This window comes from Cajanus cajan, chromosome 4 (assembly GCF_000230855.2).
Source record: "Cajanus cajan strain Asha chromosome 4, NIPB_CcT2T_4, whole genome shotgun sequence".
In the NCBI taxonomy this organism is placed as follows: Eukaryota; Viridiplantae; Streptophyta; class Magnoliopsida; order Fabales; family Fabaceae; genus Cajanus; species Cajanus cajan.
Window position 1 is genome coordinate 78,397,746 of NC_138520.1, and position 23,333 is coordinate 78,421,078.

The window sequence follows — 23,333 nt, forward strand, 5'->3', positions numbered from 1 at the left end:
TTCGTATTTTTTTAAAATACTATTTACTTATTTTTTTTTAAATTTTTATTTTGTATTAAAAATGGGGTGCTATAGGCTATAGCAACTTCAGTCAAGCCGTTTAATGTCGCTATGGGCTGTAGCGACTTTATCAAAATGACTTTCATGGCTTCCCTGGACCTAGAAAAATCCACGTGTCACTGGTGTCGCTATGGGTCATAGCGACACCATTATAAACAGTCCCAAAGGTGTACATTGTTTAAAAAGAGCCCCAATTACGTAAATAACTTCATAAAATGCCCCACTATGGTCAATCAGCCCAATCTTCGTAATACATAGGTAACTGCAAATATTCACGTGAAATAAAATCGAATATGTTGTAAAAAAAGAAAAAACGATTATAAGAACCGCAAGTAACTGCTCCACTACTCCCTTCATTTTTTTTCTTAATCGTTTAAGGTGTTTGCACGAGATTTAAAGAAATAATTGATATTTTAGTATTCAAAAATATTTAATATTTACTTTCTTGTTATATCCTTTTTTTATTTTTTTTGTATTTAAGTCTTGAGACGATTGATTTGTATATACAATATGCACTTTTTGAAAAGTTAATGAATTAATGCATTAATTATTAGAATATACATATGAACTGTAACCTACTCCATTTAATCACACATTTAAGTAAATTGTGTCTTTTGGGTATTCTAATTCCTGAATGAATATCATGGAAAAAAAAAATTCATGGATAAATAATATTATTAGAAATATGTTGTCCTCATAAATGCAACATTAACTTCACATAGGTGATTAGAAAATAAATAGGTAGTACATTAGAAATAAATTAACACATTGTTCAGTAAACATACATTAATTATCAAGGGTAAAAATAAAAAAAATTAATGAGTCATTAATTTTAGAAAAATAACAATGAAAAAAACTTTATTTTTAAATGAAAAATAACAATGAAAAAAACTTTATTTTTTAAAAAAAATTTTCATTGTCATTTTTCTAAAATTAATGACTCATTAATTTTTTTTTCATTTTCACCCTTGATAATTAATGTATGCTTACTGAACAATGTGTTAATTTATTTTTAATGTACTACCTATTTCTTCTTCAACCATCTATATAAAGTTAATGTTGCATTTATGAGAGTAACATATTTCCAACAATATTATTCATTCATGAATTTTTTTTTCTTTTCATAGTATTCATTCAGGAATTAGGATACCTAAAAGATACAATTTACTTAAAGGTGTGATTAAATAGAGTAGGTTACAGTTCACGTGTGTATTCTAATAATCAATGCATTTAAGTCATGAATTTCTCAAAAAATGCATAACAATAATAAATTTACACAAATCAACAGTCTAAAAACTTGAATGCAATAAAAATAAAAAGAAAATAACAAAAAAATAAATAATAAATATTTTTGAAAACTAAAATATGAATTATTTTCTTAAATTTCGTAAAAAAAAAATTAAACGATTATGAAAAAAGAAAATAGAGAGTATCATGTTTATTGGAAAGAGACTAAATAGACTATTCTAAAAGATAGGAATCAGCGTGTAGATGAAAGATGGAAAAAGAATATAATATAGCTGATGAGATAGTCCTCTATTCATTCAGCACTTATTATGAGCAATAAAAGAAATTTTCGGCTTTTCGTTAGGCTATCAGCTAACACATTTCCATGTCTCATGTGTGAAGTTGAGTATGCAACCCAAGTAAAGAACAAATATCATTGATTACTCTGTTCTCCACCTTAACAATGTGGCTGAGACCATATGTTAAGGCCGATTGTGATGTCAAAGATGCTTATAGTATGCTGAGACACTGCACCAACATAATAGAGTTTAGAATAACTCCAAAATCATCTACTCAAACGAACAAAAACTACAAAATATAAAGGACACGATTTCTTCTTACCTCCTTGACACCAATGTCACTAAGAGGGAAGCTTAAACTGTCTAGAAAAGATAGAACACAAGTGGAGGTCATAGGCTTCACAACCAACTCATCTGTTGCCATGTACATTGTTGGTCCTTTCACGAGTCCTTTACTTTTTTTTTCTGACACAGACATGGTATCAATGAACTTCGCGGCTGTCCATGTTTTGTAGTAGTATTTCTTTGCATGTTATGAAGCTAAACAAAACATCCACGAATTCTTTCCCTGCCTTGGCAAAGAAAACTTTAGTTTTTTCCTTTGTTCACCATGAGTTTCAAGGTAATAGCAGTACCTTTCTTTTCGGAGTGACCCATTTTTTTTATTTTTTAGTTTCCTTCAACGTAGTACATTTCTTTTGTTATTGAAAAGTTTGTAAAGCGTTTCAACTTTCAAGTATTTATATTGAAAATGTAGAGACACTAAAACTCTGTCTTTAATGAACTATTTGTCTTGAAAATGTGCACTGTGAAGAGAGTTTCAAGGAAAGGGAAGTTAGCAAAGAGAGTTGCACGAGGGATTGGTCAAATAAAGGTTCAACCTCGAGTGTTGTGTCCATTGGCTTTCCAAGTGGTTTTGTAATTTGTATATTGAAACAATTGATGTCGTGAAGACGATTCAAGGAAAGGGAACTGAACAGTTGGGTTATGGAATAAAAAGGAGACTCCCAAGAGAATTTAGAGTCATCAATTTGACCAAAAAAATTATAATTTTTTGTAATGTGTTGTCAAACATATTCTTACTTTAATTAACTAAATGTCTTTTTTTATTTTTATTTCATTTTACAGTTAGATGTTAATATTACTATAAACACTTTAGATTAAGTTAATTAACTTATAAAATGTCAGTTTTATAACTCTTAAATTATTGTTGTAATGAAAACTCTTAAATTATAAATTTCAACAGACTTATAAACCCGTTACATTATATGTATAAAGATTAAATAGGCTGTATAGAAAAAACACAAAATTGACATCTAATATTGGGCTAAACAGATTCTCTTGTCTTGAAGCTTTTAAACTACTCTCGCGATGCACATTTCCTGACTGAACGGTTTCATTATACAAAGTGACTTCAAAATATGGCATGAAATTTACAAAAGAAAAGCATATGGACACAGCATGCGAAGTTGTAATAAAAGGTGAGTCTTATTTAACAAGTTCTTTTTTTTAGTAGTAATTACCTTCGTTACCTTTCCTTTCCTTGAATCTCACCTCACAATGGACATTTCCTTACAAAATGGTTCATTAAAGACACAGTGAAAGTTACTTTACATTTTCAATATAATACTTAGAGGTGAAAAAACAATCTATTTATCTAATCTATCTATAAATAAATTTATCCAATCCATCTATTATACAAAAATAATAATAATAAATTAGATTTAATTTATCTTTCCCTTTTCCTCCAAGAACCAAAAAATTTCCTCGCCATCTCATCATCCCAAATGAAACTTCATTGTGTTAGAATTATTTTCTGATAAAATTTATCAGTGACTTTCAATTTTCAACTATCACCACTAATGAAACTTCATTGTACATCAACGATAATCTATGATAGTCTTGTGCTCAAAGCGTCTTGTATTTTAAATAGCACCACACATGCATCAATCATCAATCACTCTATTATTTTCTACAATTCCAAAAATAAAAATAAAAAAGTGTTTTAGTTGTAAAATCCTTTATCCTTGTTATGGATGGAACAATGATAAGGAAACACTTGAGCCGTGTGGCAATGCTACTATGAAAAGGAACACAGTGAGAACATGGGTTCTGTGATGGGAATTACATGTCAGTCACTAATTGACATGTTGCCTCACACACACTTCCCTTCTTCTAAATTCTAGCAGTGATCAATAAGGGTCATCATCATTATCACATTTTCTATTTGATATTCACTGTGTATCCCCAGAGTTTCTCTTGCCTCTAAAAAGCTTTGTCAAATTTGGTATTACCTTCTTTCTCTTCTTAATAGCAAAAGGACTGACATGCCTAGCTGCAGGTGAAGCATTCTTCTGAAACTTTGCTGCCCTTGCAGGAGTTATAGTGCCATTGAGTTTGATGCTCTTTCTAGACATAGCTCTCTGGAAGTTCTTGGATGAACTCTTCTCGCGTTTTCTTGGCCAATTCTCCAACTCCTCACTACTATCTCTTCTTGAATGCAACTTCTCTTTGGTGTAAATCTCCAGCTCTTGCACCAGTTTTGTTTCTTTGAGTTCTCTTTGAGCTATTTTTGTTTCCATCATTATTTCCTTCTCACTGGCCTTGAGAGCTTCAATCCATGCCTCAGCTGCTGCTACTTTCTTGTCAGCAATTTCTTCTGCTGAGGCTGCATGATTTGTTAGATACTCGTACTCAAATTTTGAGATGGTGATCAAGGAACTATGCTGTGCTGTTAAAGCTCTTTCTTTCATGGTAGTCTCAGTGAGAGTTTTCAGTTTCTCTAAGGCTTGAGCTTCGGCTGCTTTGGCTACTTCCAGCTCTTGCATGACACCTTGCAATCTTTCTTCAGTCATGTCCATCTCAAACTCAATTTTTTGAATCTCTTCCTTGGTGGTTGTAACCTCTTGGCTTATATGCTCATTCTCTTTTTTTGCTTCTTCTGTTTCTGTCTTCAGCTTGTCAAGAGTATGAGACAGACTCATGAATATGGATCTGGCCTTTTCCTCTGCAGCAGATACAGCTTCTAGTTTAGTTCTTGCTCTCAAAATCTTGGAGTTGAGGTTTTGAACTGTTGAGTCCACTTTCCCTTCTTTCTTCTTCAAGTTATCTGTCTCAGCAGTGACATGCTTCAGCTCATTTCTTATGACATCCATAGAGGCCATAAACTGAAAACCTTCTTCTCTAACCAAAGCTAATTCTTTCTTTGCTGCCTCCAATTCTTCTATTATAGTCTGTAACATCATGGAGTCTTCTGATTCCTCCCAGTTCCTGAAACTTTCCTCCAATTGCTTCACATTCCCATCTCCTTTAACCCTTTTCTGCATTTCCTTAACTGTCTTCAACTCATTTTGCAAGAGATTAACATCTGATATTGTCACAGCTAATTTCATTTCAAGCTCCTTTGAATCGTCAATCTCTTTAATAGCATCCTTCAACTTTCCCCTTGTGCCTTCCAATTTGAATGAAAGTTCATTAGCTTCCCGTTCTCTCTGAGCTTCAATATCTGCCAATTCTTTCAAAGCCTCAATCCTGGCGAGTTCAGCAAGTACTTGCTCTTCATTGGCTTCCTCGATCTCCTTTTTAAGTACTTCTGCAGTTGCTAAACATGAGAGCATCTTTGAGTTTGATGCTTCAATTTCCTTATCTGCCTGGGATTTCTCTTTCATCACAGAAGCCACATCAAGCTTAAGCTTGAACAATTCCTTTTTGAGATACTCCAACTCTCTCATGACTTGTGCATACTCATAATTCTCATTCCTCTTTGCAACAACCATTGCCCCATGTTGACCCTTCCCCCACTTCTCTAGTCCTTCTACATCTCTCATTTGTGTTTTTGCCTTGTTGCTGGACTCCTCAATCATAGAAGAAAGATTTTTCACCATCTTCTTCGCATTTGAAAGCTCGGATTCTGCTTGAGCTTTTGCAGATTCTGCAGCCCATCTGGTCTCTTTGTACCTTCCAATATCCCTTCTTGCTCTGTGGAGTTCCCTTGTTCTTGAAGAGGGCTTTTGAGGATCATGTTAGGAGAAAAAGACAGAAAAATTTAATATAAGAATGCAAAAATTGTGCACAAACTGCAAATACATAAAGAGGGTTAACTTCTATTCTTTGAAGGTGAACATACCAATGAGAAATCCATCTGGGTTTTCTTCAATGAAGGACCATCAATATCAGCAACCTTATCATCATAGAAGTTAACTGCAGCTTTAACTGATCCAACCCTTCTTCTGCTACCAAGCTCTGCACCATCCATCTGGTTTTGCCAAGATATTAACAAATGCTGCCAATACTATAAATTCAGATAAATCATAACTGTTCATTTTTTTGTTTATCCTAAGATAGCATCACCTTGTATTATCCGTTTCAATTAAACAAACACTGATATGAAACAAATTCTTTCTGTTACCTGAACTAGTCACTCACTATGTGACATCTAAACAGTGATATAGGAAAACATCAGAAAGGAAGGAAATACATACCTAAGACTGTGCTTGATGGTTGGTTAGCAGAAAAATTAAAAAGTGAAGCTAAAGTTGTGGTTGAGAGTTCTATGCTTAAATGGCCAAAACAAGAACGTGTGTAACAAGAAGAGGGAGGGAGTATTGATGACTGGCTGGTATTGGAATTGGACACATCGCTTCTTGTCCCTTTTCTTATTTCTTTATAGATTTTTTTCCTTACATTTTCAGGTCCCAATTTTTTGTTCTTCAAATATTTCTTGGGACCACATACTTTTCATTTTCACTTCTTTGTCTGATTCATAGTTACCTTCCTAGCTGGTAAAAAAATTTAAAATGTGCTCTCTAATGTTTTCTAGTAAAACATTTTTCTGCTACCATTTGAGATTTGTCATTCAACGTTAGCGCGATTAATTCAATTTGAATATTTTTATGCACACTCTCAATTTTAGATTAATCTGTAAAATCTTGAACTATTTGAATTTTTTAAAAAAAGTTCTTCTAATATAAAAGTTTGAAATAAGTTTATAAAGTTACAAAACCGCATTGAAGGTGAACGAAACGACAATCCACAAAAAAACAGTGTTTTTGTCATGGCTCTAGCTCTTTCTTGTTTCAATCTGTCACATGTTTTAAAGTCATCCCTAACTAGTAAGTATAAAGTAAGGAATAGCTTTGCCACAATAAATCTTTGGTCCAAGTATCGGCCACATCTTCAAATCCAAAACCATCAAAACTGCGTCTCCTACATGTAGTGCGTGTTTGTATGCGCATTGCATTCCAAAAACGCGATTCTTCTCTCTGGATGTATGTTTGGATTTTTCTTCTTCACACAATTTTATAGATAAAAATTAATTTTGGCTAAGCTGGTAAAGATTGTTTCTACATGGAGAAAATTAATTTTAAAAAATTAATTCTCCAAACACAAATCTAAATACGCATGTAACCACCAACTGGCTAAATATTAATATTTAATTAACTGTGACCTGTCCCAACCAAATTGTGGAAAGTATATATCATTATTTTAAATATATATTGATAAGAAAACAATAATATATCATTATTTAATAACTTAATCTATATGGTGTAAAAAAATAACTAATTCTATATAAATTATACCGACTAAGTATGTTAACATCATTCTCCAGCTGCTAAAGGAGAATATTAAAGGATTTTAGGTGGTTTAGATAATTAAAAATGTGAATAACCAATTTTATTTGTTATTATTTCTGAAAATATATAAAAGAAAATTAAAATATAAAAATAAAAGAAGATAAATGGAAATAATGTGAAGATTTGATCGTTAAAAGATAAATCACTAATAGTCGAAAAAAAAAAAAGGTTATGAAATAAGGTTACTTAGTTAAAAGGGAAGAAATGATTAAATAGTGGAGGATGGATTATAAATTAATATCAGCTATAAAATGGGTCTATAAGTAAAGTTTAGTAAAGGGAAACAATTTTTTAAGCTTCCATGATTTTAAAAACATGAACATAGAAAAGTTGATCAAATCGTCTTCACACTCATCTTCCTTGCAAAAGAGAATTTTATTATTCAATTCACTATTGTCAAATTGTTTGATTGTACTACTACCTCACACATCACATTACTTAAGCGTATTATCAAATTTGTTTTTTAGTTTTTATATTAAGTTTCATTCACGTTCTATTCTTATATGTTTAATTTTTTCCCTTATTAATATACTTTGATTTTTTTAACTACATATGGCGTATTATTTTGCTTTTGTCACTTGTTTTTATAGTATAAAATGTGATATTCAAAGTTTTTAAAAAGCTTTAATTTGTCTTTTTTTTTTCTTTTTCAACAAATGTTTTCACCTTTTGATAGTTTAACTTTTCCCTTTCTTTTGACATGAGAATTAAAGAGGTGTAAATCAAAGAATGTAAGTTTGTATTGTTAATAAATTATTATATATAATAAAAATAATAAAATTAAAATCTTGAACTTTTATCCTTCATGTTAATATTGTCACTGTTGTTATAGTTCTAATCTTCAAATCCATAACAACAAAAACATTGTCATTATTGTTGTGATTCTAATCTTCTAATATTTTAGTATTTTTTATTATAGACTGAAATTTATTAAAAATATATAAAATAAATAAATTTTAACGAGTTTTCTTATGATTTTCAATTTATAACAAAGAAAATATTAAAAATAAGTATTAGAAAAAGCAGAGTTGACAAATGAATAAGTACAACTCATATTCTTTGATTATTTACTTTTGAGCAATGATATATGTTTCAAAATCGTATTCTGAATCCGAACATTAAAATATTAATATTTTTTAATAAATTTATTATAAAATAATTATTTAATTTAATATTTTATAATTTAAATTATTATTTTAATCATTTGGAATGATTTTCGACGGAGGTTCTATCATTTGTTTTTAAATTTTTTTTGCCTTATTTTACCTACTAACCTATTTTATTTTCATTTAAATTTTATAAAGAAATAAATAATATAGGGTCAAATTCCTCTAGTAAGTTTCAGACCTAAAAGTTTGGGTTCCGAATCTTTTAGATCTCTATTTTAGGAGCCTATCCTAAACTAGCCATTTGGGTCTAACCATTTTTTATTGCTTTATTTGGAAGAGTAATATAATGATAAAAAGGACAAAATAGTTGAAAAAAGTGAGAGAGAAGAAAACTAAATTTATTGAATAATAAAAAATAAAAATAAAAAACCATCCTATGGTGAGAAACATCCACAAGTATTCCATGGTGGAAAAGAAAATATGACCATTAAATGTATTATTTTTTAATCAATGGCAGAGTTTTTATCCTCTATAAGAGAGAAGAGAAAGCTAAAGTTTATTAATGAAAAAAAATTGTATTACATAATGAAAATATCATCTATAAGAAATACTATATGAAAATTTTAAATTCTTATATTAAACTTTGAAATGAGAATAATTTAAAAAATATATATATATTTCACGGTGAAATTGACCCTAAAAAAAGGTAAAAATGAAAAGGTTTTACTGGTTGGAGCACGGGAGAGGATGGTATAAAAGAAAAAAGAAAATGAATGAAAGATGTGAGATGTCACCTAAGTACTAAGTAGGTAGCATATAGTTGAAAGTTGAAACGACGATCCGACTGAATCTTGTCTTCAATGGCCTAAGTCCTCAGATCAGAAAGTTGAGAGAGGTTTTTGAAGAAAAGAGAAATGGACGTGGAGAGATCGTCGCTGTGCAATTGCGTGGTCAACTTTCTGTTGGAGGAGAACTACCTTCTCACCGCGTTCGAGCTTCTTCACGAGCTTCTCGACGATGGCCGCGACGACCAGGCCATTCGCCTCAAGCAATACTTCTCCGATCCCTCCCTCTTCCCTCCCGATCTCATCTCTCGCCTCAACTCTCTCCGAGGTAATTCCCTCTCCCTCCTATTTCCTCTAAATCAATTCACACTCCTTCACTCTTCCATTTTGCAGCTCGTTCTGTTGCTTGTAATTGTAACTCTATGAATTATGCTTATACTAGTCAATGATAAGTTTTCTGTGCATTATGCAGAGAGATTTTTTTAATTAAGTTTCAATAATAGAATTTGTCTTTAAAATTGAAAATAATGATATGCAGCATGGTTCATTAGAAGAGAATTTCAATTTGGAATGGAAGGATGAAAAATAGTAGTTAAGACTTGACACTTGAGAGTGGCGAGGGGCTTTTTTTTTATAGGGAGATTAGACTCAGAAATTAAGCCATTCTCAGGTACATGTATATATGCACTCTAATTTAATACGTAATGTTGGATATGACATTTAAATATAGGTTAAAAACGAATATATATCAACTATACTGGGTCCTTTCATGCAACATACGCTTTTGGTTTCGTTTATATTGACATTGGTGAGAATACCTTTATAAGAAATATCAAAGTGCAAGGTGGTTTGGTTTAGAAGGGATACATGTTGTATACTAAGCTCGATATACTCTCTTTTTCATTTTCATTTTTGCAATGCAGTGGCGGATCCTCAAACTTTGCTAGAAGAGAAAGAAGCAGCAGAAGAAAAGTTAGCTATTAGTGATTATGAATTGCGTTTGGCTCAAGAAGACATCTTAAAACTCAAGAGTGAATTGCAGAAGAAGGCAGAAAACCTTAATGAAATAAATGGTAATTTTCTTGTTTTTCAAGATATTTTGATCTCAATATCTTTCTTGTCTTTTGTGTTATCAGTTTGGTCTTCAATGTCATACATTTTTTTGTGTTATCGGTTTGGCCTTCAATGTCATACATTTTTTCACATTGATATGTATATGTTTATATTGAAGGCCTTTGCTTATGGTAGTATTTTGGCTTTTTGCCATCTGCCATTAATAACATGATCCTGGAATGTTGAGACTATTGAAGGAAATTACTTAAAAAATTGTCTTCAAATTGTGTAAGAAATACATTCAAAAGGTTTTGACATATGACTTGTGGAACACATAACAATGTGTTGGTGCAAAAGAACAAATGAAATGATCATTGGGCTGAGTGACTTGCAGTTCCCCTATATGTATTCTTAGAATTTGGGCTTAGGGTTTAACTCAAGCCAAAAAAAATTGACTTATAACATGAGGACTTCCTAAGCAGTATAAGGACTACATTGGTTATATCTCTAATCAATGTGGAGATCCCAACACCTCCCCTCACACCTAATATTGGACATTTGGAGTATGAACAAATGTGGGGGACCCAATAACGAATCTAAGATAGGGTCAGATACTATCTTAGGATTTGGACTTAGGGTCTAATTCAACCCCACAACCGGTTTGCAAGATGAGAACTGTTCAAGCATCATAAGACCGCATTGGCCATTTGTAGTCAATGTGAGATCTCAACATGTATATGTATTGCAAATGATACTGCTACAATGGCATCACTGAGTGCCATTTCTGGTTTAATGACTTAATCTTGCTTAATATATTCTCAAAATCAAAATGGTTTTCAGAATCAAACTCATTTAATATTTATAGTTTGTTGACTACCTACCACTAATTTTTAGCTTATAATGCAATTTGGCTTTGTTGGAGGATGTCTTACATGCTCTGCTCCTGTACTTCTTTCTCTCTCCTCTTTTGAAAATTATTGTTTTATGTTAAAAATTAATACAGCTTCTGTTTTTTGATGTAGCTGCACAGATAAGTGGACATGTTTCGGTGAATGATGGGCAGCAAATTAAACAACAAAAGAAGAGTACTTCCTTCACTGATTTGGGTCCATTAAAAGAAACTGAGCGTCGAGATCTTAACTGTGCTGTAAAGGAATATTTGCTTATAGCTGGTTACCGTCTTACTGCAATGACGTTTTATGAAGAGGTTCTGTATTGGCTTTTCCCCACTTTTCCACCCCCTCTTTCTATGATTTTATGATTTTTGGGAGGGTAGGGTTAGACTTTTGTACATTTTAAGAAACTGATACCTACATTCTTGTTTGAAATGGACTTTGCTTCATTTCTTTCAGTTTTGGATTTTTTGTCCTCTTCTGATTTGCAATTGGGAAATAAAGTAGTTACACTGGCAGTGTGTTAAGTAGCTTAATGTATGGAGCATGGTCCACTCAAATATAAAGAAGTCATACATGGAATATATGGATGAAGTTATGATATTTTACTTTTTGTTTTGGGAGTGGGATGATGGGTCTTGGATAGTATTATTAAATCAACAATAAGGTGAGGCAGGTTTTAGGGCTATCACCTCAGATAGTCTGAGGGGCCTCATGTCGAGGAGGCAGCCATGGAATACTATCTTATACTTGAGGTGGGATGAGGCACTAGGAATTGGTCTCAGTCACATCATGAATTAAAATGATGCTTCTACATAAACTTCTTCACTCTTAAATTTTAACCAGTTGGGTATTAAAATAAGAGGGGAACAGTCTTATCCAATTGCTATGTAAGGGAAAATGAAGAAGCACAAAGTTACTCCACTTGGCTCTTTCTTTTTATCGAGAACTTTTCATACTGATACAGCTAGTTAGATGAAAATCAGGTTGCAATTTCGTTGGTATTTATGGGGTCTGTTTTGTATTCCTACGGTTCTTTCTGTTTTATTTTCTTTTACTTTAAGATAAAATATTTTCCTCATGTTTCCTTTTCGCTAAATGTCCTGCTTTATATGTGCTCTTTCCCCTCAAGAAACAAATAATGAAACTAAAGGAGGTTTCTATGTTTTTTTATTTATTTTCCTTCAAGATTTGTTCAACAATCATCCAACAGTTAATGTTACTGCCAACAAAGTAGTGTGTCACAGAAGTCAAAATTATAACTTATGAGGACTTAATAGCAAAGGAGAGGAGACTCTGAATAATAATATTGGATTGATATTATGTGTCTGTGGTATATGTACAAACAACTTGTTGAATTTACAGAGGGGGAGAAGGAGAAAGATAGAACAAAATGTTTTTGAGAGAATTCAGAATGAGAATGCTTTCTTATGCGAGAGAAGGTAGTACATGGGTTACACAAGACATCCATATATATATATATATATAGAATCTTAATAGACTTCTCAGAGACTATTTCCCAGGCTAATATTAATTAAGTGAAAATTCCTAGACAATAATGCCCATAAACACTAAATGCATTCCATACTATTTCCCAAGTATATTTACTACTCCCTTCAATTTTTGTTATAAGGCACAATTTAAAAAGAATTGGTGGCCCTTTTGTTATAAGACACTTTTATAATTTTTATAAAGCATTAATTATATTTTTCATTTTTTGCCTCTATTAAAGATTGTGAGAGTATGAGTTTCTCCCTCTCACCTCTTAAACTCTCCAATTGTCATTTATCATTTTTATTGGTATTAGTGCATAAACTTTTATTTAGAATATTATCTTTACCTCTCTCTCATGGAAAGTTAATAATAATTAAGAAGGATAAAATTGATAAATGTGATTTTGTTTTATAAAACCAATAAAATTAACTAACATAAATACCTAGAGAAATGCTTGGGATACACCTGCTGACACACTCTTTTGAATACACTTTTTTCTAATTGGTTGAAATTTATTGGAAAATACAAAATTTGGTGAGTCTCATATCCTATTAAATGATTATTTCCTTTGATTTTGTGATATTCAATAGATTCTAACCAATAAGAGAGAATATATTAAGAAGAGTGTGTTGTTAGCACTTTTCTAACTGCTGATATTGGTTTGTGTGATTTGGTTAGAAGTGCCTTATAATAAGAACCGTGGTGAGTATTATTATTCCCGAAAGGACTCAATACATTCATAACCCTAATGTTCTAGTGATAACTAATGGTACAATAGGTTCACCAAACTAGTCAAATAAAAAACTAGATGCTTCATATGATTTTGGTTGCTGTATTTTGTTTTTATTTTTTATGAGGAAGTAGTTTTAATATGGAAATAAAAAACCAGATGTTTAATATGGATTTTAGGCTGGTAATTGCATGGGGATTGGGGAGGGGCATGCTGCTGTTTTGGTGGAATCTTCTGCTATTGCCTGGGCTGAGATTATTTTCTCTGAGGAGCCATTGGCTCTGGAGGATAAATTCTGTATACATTCATTGTAAAGGCTCTGTGAAGCTTCATTTTCTTATTCAATAGTACTAAATATACCAGTATTCTGTTTCTGGTGTCCTAACACAGTGACAGATTTGTGATGGTTCTTGTGTTTGTAAAACATCCGAAATGCTGTCAAATCCTGTGGTGGACATGTTTGTATAATGTCAGCATGCCACATTTTGTTGGCATGGCCATTCTTGTGTTTACTTTTAGCACTGTTTTGATCTGCTACAACTGTTCCTGTAGGTTACAGACCAGAACTTGGACACTTGGCACAACACACCTGCATCTGTACCTGATGCCTTACGTCATTATTATTATCAGTATCTTTCATCAACTTCAGAGGCTGCCGAGGTGTTTTTTTATTTTGATTGTATAAGCATTTTTCTCATTGTATACTTTTTAAATATTGCTGAGATTGTACATTTGTACTCGAGTAAGAAAGGTGCTGATAAATTGTCTTCACTATATTTTTTACTGCTTTGCCTCACCTGACTTTTTATTCTTAAGCTTACCGTTTTGTAGGTTTTATATTTTGTACTATGCATTCATAGGTTTTATATGTGTTTTTTCGTCAGATATTATTACAGTAGTTTCTGCTGATGATTGATGTTAAAGTCATAGAATTGGTATTAGTTTATAGGCTTATCTAATTAGGTTAAAATTAGTATATAGGATGGGCTTGTGTTTACAACCTGTGTACTTAATCTTGTTGATGATCAGGCTGAGTTTTAAAACTAAAATCCACCTTTCTAAAACCTGTCGTTAATATATGCTATTTGTCATGAACCAACTATCCCAACAGCTGTTAGGCCTTCAAAGGCACATCAATGGTTTTTATATTATGTGTAACATTATTTGATTGGGAGTAACTGTTCAGCTAACTATTTGATCGCTTTTCAAGTGAATTGGTCAGTCAATTTGGGTTTTAAAACTACGACTGGAACAGATTTGAAAATGTTTTATGGCATTATCTTCAGATCTTTCTGTAATGTTAATAGGAACTGAATTTACTGTGGATTAATAGAAAAAAATACTCAGAGAACAGTGCTCTGATTACAAGGCTAATATGCATATAGCAATAAATAATGAAAGACAAACAAATCAGAGCAGAAAACTCCTCTGCCCACAGCCACCCAAAACTAGCCAAAATGATTCCTCTGTCTCATTTCTCTCTTCTTCCCTTATTACCCACAGCCACTAACTTTACCAACACACTTCTTGCACCTGTTGCCACATCTGCAAGTTTGTTATAGCCAAAGTCAATACTATTTTTGCCTTTTACCCATATAGGAGTGCCTAACAGATGTGCTCTTTGGTAGTCACTTTTCTCGTAAAATTGTTTCTGTTCTTAGTATGTGAAACTTCTTTTCTTTATATTTTGAAGGCATTGGTTGTTCTGAATTGATTTTTAGTTGTTCTTTCGGAGATTTAGGTAAATATTTTTACCAAATTAATCCTATAATGTTCATTCCAAATTATGGTTTCTGGCTTTCTGCTGAATCACGCATGAATTCTAATGCAGGAAAAATTTTCCCTACTTAGAGAAAACGAAACGTTGCTGAATGCAAATAAGAGGCTGAATCAAGAAAAAGGGAATTTGTTGAAGAACAAAGATTTGGCAGATGCTCAAATAGTAACATTAACCAAATCCTTGGATGCAATGCAGAGAGATCTTAAAGACAAAGAAAACATGGTAATTCCTTTGTATGTTTAAAAGATGCTGACAAACAATATCCATATTTCAATTTATGATATACTAATTTAACTTTCAGGTGCAAGTTTTGAAGCAATCCTTGGAGCACCAAAGAAAGGAGATCAATGATTGCAGATCTGAGATCACTTCCCTGAAAATGCATATTGAAGGGTCTCACTTGGGAAATAATCTGGTTGTCAGTGATGTTAATAATGTTCAATCTGAATCTCTGGAGAAGTATAAGGAAGAAATTAAGAAATTGCAGATGGAAAATGAATTTTTGAAGGAAAAGAATACAAGAGCTCCTGAACCTGGAAATTTTGCTGGTTCTGAAAATGAAAATTTACAGACAGATGATAAAGTGATTGAGATTCATGAAGACAGAGGTGTAATCTCTGACTCTGTTGATGTGGATTTGGGTGTTGTTCAAAGTGAATCTGCCCAATCTCCAGTTGTTCAAACAATTAATCAAGATGCTGATAAACATGAGGATGCATTGCCTGAGTTATTCAATCCTGCAAATACAAATAGTGCTTTTGAAAATATTGAAAACATCTCTGAACAAAATGTTGGGCAACAGGCAGAGGATAGCAGTTTACTTGTAAAATCAGACAATGTGAATGATGAAGAAATATCTGAGCCGGCAAGTTCATTTTACTCTTGGCTTGAGGAAATCCATAAACATCGTTACTTATTGGTTTCATATTACTTACTTTTTTGAATTAGTGAGACTGAATAAATGATACCAGTTGTAGTCAGGATTTATTCTTGTGTTAAAAACAGTGAACTAGAGGTACTGTTGCTGGTCTCAATTGCCAGTAATATAGTGCATCTGAAAATTATAAAGATAAAAAATCTCTCCCATATTTATTCAAAAGAAATGAGGAAGAGTCGGAATGACTAGATTTTAACAAGTGATATGTCTTTGTCTACACCATAGTGTAATTATGTTCTTTTATTCTTATTTATGTTTATATTTTAACAGGGGTTAGGAACCATTCAGATACTTGCAGATGCTTTGCCAAAAATTGTTCCTTATGTCTTGATCAACCATCGAGAGGTTTGCTTCTCAATAAATGTATTTCACTTGTTCACTGTCCTATATTGGCTGCATCAGTTTTGTTTGGTTGCAGGAGCTCCTTCCCCTAATAATGTGTGCAATTGAGCGCCACCCAGATAGTAGCACTCGAGATTCTTTGACCCACACATTGTTTAATTTAATAAAGCGTCCTGATGAACAACAGAGGCGAATAATAATGGATGTATGTCATATTTTCTGAACTTTTTCTTATGAATGGTTTGAAGTGCAACTTTTAATTTCTCTTTTGTCATTTCAGGCATGTGTCAGCCTTGCAAAGAATGTTGGAGAGATGAGAACAGAAACAGAATTGCTTCCGCAGTGTTGGGAACAAGTATATTCTTGCCTCAATTTTCAACATACTCTTTGCCATGCTGATTTTGGAACCAGGTTTTCAGTTTGTTAAATGTTTTTGTTTTTAGATCAGTCACATGTACGAGGAGCGTAGACTGCTAGTGGCTCAATCATGTGGAGAGCTTGCAGATTTTGTACGGCCTGAGATTCGCGATTCTCTTATTTTATCTATCGTGCAGCAACTAATAGAAGATTCTGCCAGTGTTGTTCGAGAGGCTGCTTCTCGTAATCTGGCAATGCTGCTTCCACTTTTCCCAAACATGGATAAATATTTCAAGGTCAGCCTCACTATATTTGCTTCGAGGCAATCATGGAGAAGGTTTCTGACTTGAGACTTGGCTACAATGTAAGCTCTAGAACAGGTTGACGAAACATGGTCTAGGGAATGGAGCCTTTTACCTTACCATAATATGACAGCATTTTTTTTAGAAGAATAATAATAAAGATTAAGAGTTGCTCCAAGTATTTGTTTTTTCTGTTGTTAGGTGGAGGATATAATGTTCCAATTGGTATGTGACACATCAGGAGTGGTGGTGGAAACAACTCTCAAGGAATTGGTTCCTGCAGTTATGAAGTGGGGGAACAAATTAGATCATGTTTTGAGAGTTTTGCTTTCTCACGTTATAAGCTCTGCCCTGGTATTTGTTTGTCTTTGTGCTGTCACTACTCCCTCGTGACTGAGAATTTCATTATTGACGGATATTGTTTTCTAAGTTGAAATTCTTGCCCCAATCTGCAGCGTTGTCCACCCCTTTCTGGGGTTGAAGGATCTGTTGAGTCAAATCTCCGTGTCTTGGGTGAAAGAGAGCGCTGGAATATAGATGTTCTGTTGAGAATGCTGGCGGAATTGCTTTGTATGGTGCACCAGAAAGTAATTGAGACATGCCCCTTTTCATCCACTACAGAAACTACCCAAGCTGCGTTATCCACTGCTTTGCTCGAGTTGTATGCTAGGTAAGCTTAGCAAGAATGGTATATGTTGCAAGTCTATATGCGTCCTGTCAGACATGCATAGCACATTTACATGTGCTGCTGAAGGACAAACTGTGTATGACCGCACTTTCATTGCTGTTACTGATCTTTAATGGTTTCCATTTTTGTTAGGGGGCAAGTTGCATGGGATGCCTTTGAATGGATGCATGTTGAGTGCTTTCCTAATTTGATACAGCTGGCTTGCTTGTTACCTCAGAAAGAAGATAATTTACGTAGTCGCATTTCAAAGGTCACTTGCCTATCTTTTGAAGATTTTTATTTTATTATTTTATAATGACTTTTGATCAAAGTTTGATCATAGTTATGTCTGAGCTTTTGCTGACATTACTCACTTAAATGCAGTTTCTGTTATCTGTTTCTGAAAGTTTTGGGGATTCCTACGTGAGATGCATAATGCTTCCAGTATTTTTAATAGCAGTTGGGGATGACGCTGATTTGACATTTTTTCCTACATCTATCCATTCAAAAATTAAAGGTATTTGATTCTTCAATATTTCTGCGATTTTTCACACAATTATTTTGTATTTGACTTTTCACTTGTAGGTTTGAGACCAAGGTCTGCTGTTGCTGATAGGCTCTCTACCATGGGTGTCCTTCCGCTTCTATTGGCTGGGGTTTTGAGTGCTCCAGGAAAACATGATCAGTTAGCAGAATATTTGAGGAAGCTGCTACTAGAAGACAATTCCATGCAGAAACCGTCAACCAAGCACACTCCTGAAATTATTAATGCTATTCGCTTCCTTTGGTATGATCAGCATTTAAGCACCATAAACATTCTTAAAATTTATTATATTTTTCTCCAATATTTATTATGATCATTCTTTGTAATGCAGCATACATGAAGAAAACCATGCTATGATAGTTAATATACTATGGGAAATGGTTGTCAGCTCTAATGCGAGCATGAAAATAAATGCCGCTAAGCTTCTGAAAGTTATTGTAAGCTGTTGTTTCCTTAGTTCCTGCTTATCTCATACAAATGACAAAACTAACACAGCTGTATTCATTAATAGGTGCCATACATTGATGCAAAGGTTGCTTCAACTCATGTTTTGCCTGCCCTAGTTACTCTTGGATCTGATCAAAACCTGAATGTAAAGTATGCCAGCATAGATGCATTTGGTGCTGTGGCTCAACACTTCAAAAATGAGATGGTATCATTAATGTTTCTCCCTGATTTCTGATTAAATTATGATTTTAATGCAGGTCCTAATTTTGAATCGCTGATGAAATAAAATATCTTACAGATTGTTGACAAGATACGTGTTCAAATGGATGCTTTTCTTGAAGATGGTTCCCATGAAGCTACTATTGCTGTTATTCGTGCATTGGTGGTTGCAGTACCACATACAACTGAAAGACTTAGAGATTATATCCTTAACCTTGTTGTGAAAAAAATATGTTTCGAAAAGTGCTTAATGTCATAACCATTTTTGTCATAGTTACTTGTATTTTGTTGGCTTCAAGATCTCTGAAATTTTTCTGTTCGTTTCTTTAACTTGACATACATCTTTTGTCCAAGATTTCTCAGCTTACAGCTACGCCAAATTCAGCAAGTGATTTGATGCGTCGACGAGAGCGAGCGAATGCATTTTGTGAGGCAATCCGTGCTCTGGATGCTACAGGTTTACTCATTTAAAAATTAGATAATTGTAACTTTATTTATTATATTTACTTAAAACATTATAATCTTTTATATATATACACACCTAATTTCAATTTTCAAGAATCATTTTAAATGGCGACTAAAGATTTTCTTCAAAGAAATCTATCATTTTCTACCAGTAGCATTTTGTAAAAGTCTAGCCGAACTCTGGGTTTTAAATTTGGTTTGTTTAAATGAGTCAAAGCTTAAGCAACCTTGTTTTTCTACTAGTCAATCCAAAACTTCTAGTACTCGTTTTTAACTCGACTCATTTACACTCTTAAGCCAAGTCTAAAATTTCAAGATGGTATGTAAAAGTCATAATTTACTTGTTTTAATTTTCCATGGAGAATTTGTTTTCCTGATTTTTTACATTTGTTTTTTCTTCTCTTGTAGATCTTCCTGCAAATAGTGTTCGGGACTACTTCCTGCCTGCTATACAAAATCTCTTGAAGGACTTGGATGCATTGGATCCAGCACATAAAGAAGCCCTTGAAATTATTATGAAGGAAAGATCAGGAGGAACTTTTGAGACTATTAGTAAGGTGATGGGTGCTCATATTGGCCTTCCTTCATCCGTCACAAGCTTCTTTGGTGAGGGTGGGTTGCTTGGAAAGAAAGAATCCACAGAGCCAACATCAGAAGCAACTGTGTCTCCCAAAGCTGCTACACCCTCGCCAGCAGAAGACACTAGATTCAAGCGGATCATGATGGGAAATTTTAGCGAGATGCTTCGTGGCAAAGCAAAAACCCAAGAGGAAGGTCACCACCAATAACATGCATTTCTGCATGGTAATATTTTGCCCGTTCTGATCCTTCTGATGATGATGGTCACTGTGGTTTCCCATATATAACAGAAACGGAGACTTGTACAATTAGGTGAGGTTGGCCACTGTTGTTTCCCAAATATCATACATTTTTTATAAAACATTTTTACAGTGATTTTTCTGAGATAGGAGATGAAAATATAGATAAATGTTTTATTTCAGTTTCTTCATATATTTTGCTGTGTATCATCTATTATTATCTATTAGGCCTTGTGTCGGGGACAGGAAATATTTGAAAGAAGAGCACGGTAGAATCTGTGAATTGTTCAATGAATTATTGAATGCTTTATATTTGGGACTGTATTGACATTTTATGTTTAGAAACACCCAACTGGGGAATCGAGCGTTTTGGTTTGGACAACTGTTACTACTTTCTTATTTGGAAAGAGCGTGAACAGTCGGTAGTCGGTCTAAAAGGGGTACGATTGACTACTTTTTTTGCTTTTCATTTTAAATTGGTCACTTTTATCCATAAATAAGACACTTTTTAAAACTACTAGGTCTCCTTAATAAATAAGATGCTTAAATGCATTTTTATTTTAAGTAATAATTTTAATTTCTCAAATTTTAATTGAGCGGTTTTAATTTCTTAGATATTGTAATTATTCAATTTTGATCTCTTAATTTTTAGTTGAGTAATTTTAGTTTTTAGAAATAAATATGAATTAGTTTTAAAAAAAGTTGAATAGATATGTGTAGTGTAAAATATTTTATATTATCAAACAAATAAATAATTATTATTAGTATAATATTTAAGGTAATTATTATAAAAAAAATAAATTTATTATTTGATGTAAAGAAAATACTATTATTTATTCATTAAATAAAACAAAATCATGTAAACTCCAATTTAGTTTGAACAACTGAATTTGGGTTATATAAGACATGCTGGATAGATTGGAATTTCAAAGAAAAAAAATACTTAATCCGCAATTTATTAATTTAATGAACGAAAAGATACATGAGCAACAAGTTATTGTCTAATTTGCGTTCATGCGAAATAAAATTTATGTATTAAATTTTGATACATTGATAAAGTAAAATTTTTTAGCCTATTATTTACTGATTTATTGTCATATTATTGAAATCGTTTAACTTGCAATTGTAGTTTTTTTAAACTAAAATAGTTTATTATTTACAAGTTGTTTTGCATCTCAATCTAACAATTAAATTATAGCTATTTGCTCATGATAATGATTCAAATTTTAATTCAAATTTATACTTATCTATTAGACGAGTTTAATACATTCTATAATCATTAAAATTATATCAATAGTCCTTACGATAAGTAAAATTTCCTAAACCAAACTAAAAACCATTAAAATTATTGATTATTAAATAAACGATAATCGATTAACAATTAATTGAATGGTAATATTTGTTTAAAAATATTCAATACATCTTTGATTTTCAATTTGGTAATTATAAAAGTGTCATTTTGAATCTATTATGTTATATATATATATATATATATATATATATTTATTTATTTATTTATTTATTTATAATAAAATAATAATAAAAAACTATAGTTATTTATGTGTAGATTGTTTGTATCAAATTTTATAAAAATTGACCAACAATAAAAATACAAATAAAATGATTTTCATTTTCACTTATTTTAAAATACATACAACATTATAATTTTGATGTATATTAAGGTAATATTAGATTCAAATTTTATAAATATGATTTATAAATACGATAAATTTTAACTTAACGGTTAGTTTTGTAAATTAATTTTTTAATTTAAATTATTGATAGTACAAGAACAATTAATTTTTCTTCCTACAATAACTATATATTATGATTGCTACAAGCGCTGTAGTTAGGGATGACAAAAATATCTGCACCCCGGGTATTTGTGGGTAAAATCCACTACAGATAATAAATGAATAGACTAATTAGGTACCCGCAGATAATGGGGACGGATAATTTTTTACCCGTTTATAAATGGGGCGGGGGCGGGTATGATGATATTCATACCCGCGGCTACCCGTTTAATAATATTTCTTAAATATCCTAATTATCTTTGTATCACCTAACCCTAAAATTACACTCTCTCTACTTATTTTCTTACAAAAGTGAGGTTGAAGTTACCAACGTGTTAAACATGTTATATAATTATGTTGGATGTAATTTGATTAATTTTCTAGCTTTGATTGAACCAATAAATTTTGATGTATTTTAAGTTGTTTACTTTCGTTTGAAATTATGAGATTGAATTATTGTAGTTTTGTGACGAGACTTTAACTTACTTGTGAGATTGATATATTTTAAATTATTGATTATCTTGCATTTTTATTATTATTTCAACAAAATTAACGTTAAATACAAGTTCAAAATTAATATTAATTTTTATTTTTTAATATTTCAATGACATTAAATATAAACTTAAAATTATTTATAATATAATTTTTTTAATTTCTTACAAAATTTATAAATATTCATAGTTATTCACGGATGTCCGTGAGTATTCAATAAATTTATGAATACCCACTTAATGATACCCGCGCAGATATGGAATAGGTACAAGGTCAACTTTTATCTAGCGGAGCAGAGACAAGTTTACTATTACCCGCCCTATGGAGTCTCGTTGCCATCCCTACATGTAGTACATGGTATGATAGACGTAGACATGTGCGTGCATCTGCATCTATACATTGTAATGATTAATTCGTTCTACACTTCTCCAGATACAAGGTTGCCTAGTCTTGACAACAACAGCTAACAGCTAACAGCTAACAGCTTCTGCCTCCATACTTCTTCACCTTATAAATACACATTTATTAAATTCAATTTTTTTTAGAGTTATTCAATTTCTTAGTTTATTCTTTTTATTTTTTTAATTTGATAAATTACCTTACCTTGCCTTATATTATATACCTGGTAAATACACGAGTGAAGCTTTTTGTAAGCATGGTTTTTCTAACCTGATGAGTGGATCTTTTTATTTTATTTTTCTAAAATATCATCAACATCTTCCTTTGTGTAGTTTAGTTAAGAAGCAGTTAAATATGCCATATTAATAGTTTTTTTAATTAATTTATATTTGAAAATGATTTTTTCTTCATGCATGGAAGATATATATTTTCACTTAATTTTTATATAACTTTATAATTAGCAAAAATATTATTTTGTTATAGAAATG

At 32.1% G+C, this 23,333-nt stretch overlaps 2 protein-coding genes across 8 annotated transcripts; one reads left to right on the forward strand and one right to left on the reverse strand.

The window, feature by feature from the left end:
• Positions 1 to 3,528: 3,528 nt before the first annotated feature.
• Positions 3,529 to 6,227, reverse strand: PMI2 (PLASTID MOVEMENT IMPAIRED protein (DUF827)). 7 transcript variants are annotated; one of them, XM_020364400.3, is made up of 3 exons: positions 6,068 to 6,227; positions 5,713 to 5,841; positions 3,529 to 5,596 (listed from the first exon to the last, which is right to left on the reverse strand). In XM_020364400.3, the coding sequence occupies exons 2-3, from the start codon at positions 5,839 to 5,841 to the stop codon at positions 3,821 to 3,823; spliced, it is 1,905 nt and encodes a 634-aa protein (XP_020219989.2). In that variant the 5' UTR covers positions 6,068 to 6,227; the 3' UTR covers positions 3,529 to 3,820. The 7 variants fall into 7 exon arrangements, with proteins under 7 accessions (XP_020219989.2, XP_020219994.2, XP_020219991.2 ...); XM_020364405.3 differs by having other exon boundaries at positions 3,529 to 5,593; positions 6,068 to 6,226; XM_020364402.3 differs by having other exon boundaries at positions 5,713 to 5,868; positions 6,068 to 6,218.
• A 2,874-nt stretch (positions 6,228 to 9,101) lies between these two features.
• LOC109801943 (HEAT repeat-containing protein) lies at positions 9,102 to 20,485 on the forward strand. The gene is made up of 20 exons (XM_020363121.3): positions 9,102 to 9,441; positions 10,037 to 10,186; positions 11,189 to 11,373; positions 13,836 to 13,943; positions 15,115 to 15,285; positions 15,365 to 15,928; positions 16,271 to 16,345; positions 16,419 to 16,547; positions 16,623 to 16,697; positions 16,786 to 16,995; positions 17,203 to 17,355; positions 17,457 to 17,671; positions 17,822 to 17,939; positions 18,053 to 18,185; positions 18,254 to 18,455; positions 18,544 to 18,649; positions 18,724 to 18,864; positions 18,958 to 19,081; positions 19,219 to 19,335; positions 19,752 to 20,485. Exons 1-20 carry the CDS (start codon positions 9,243 to 9,245, stop codon positions 20,129 to 20,131), a joined length of 3,555 nt encoding a protein of 1,184 aa, XP_020218710.2. The 5' UTR covers positions 9,102 to 9,242; the 3' UTR covers positions 20,132 to 20,485.
• The last annotated feature ends 2,848 nt before the right edge of the window (positions 20,486 to 23,333 follow it).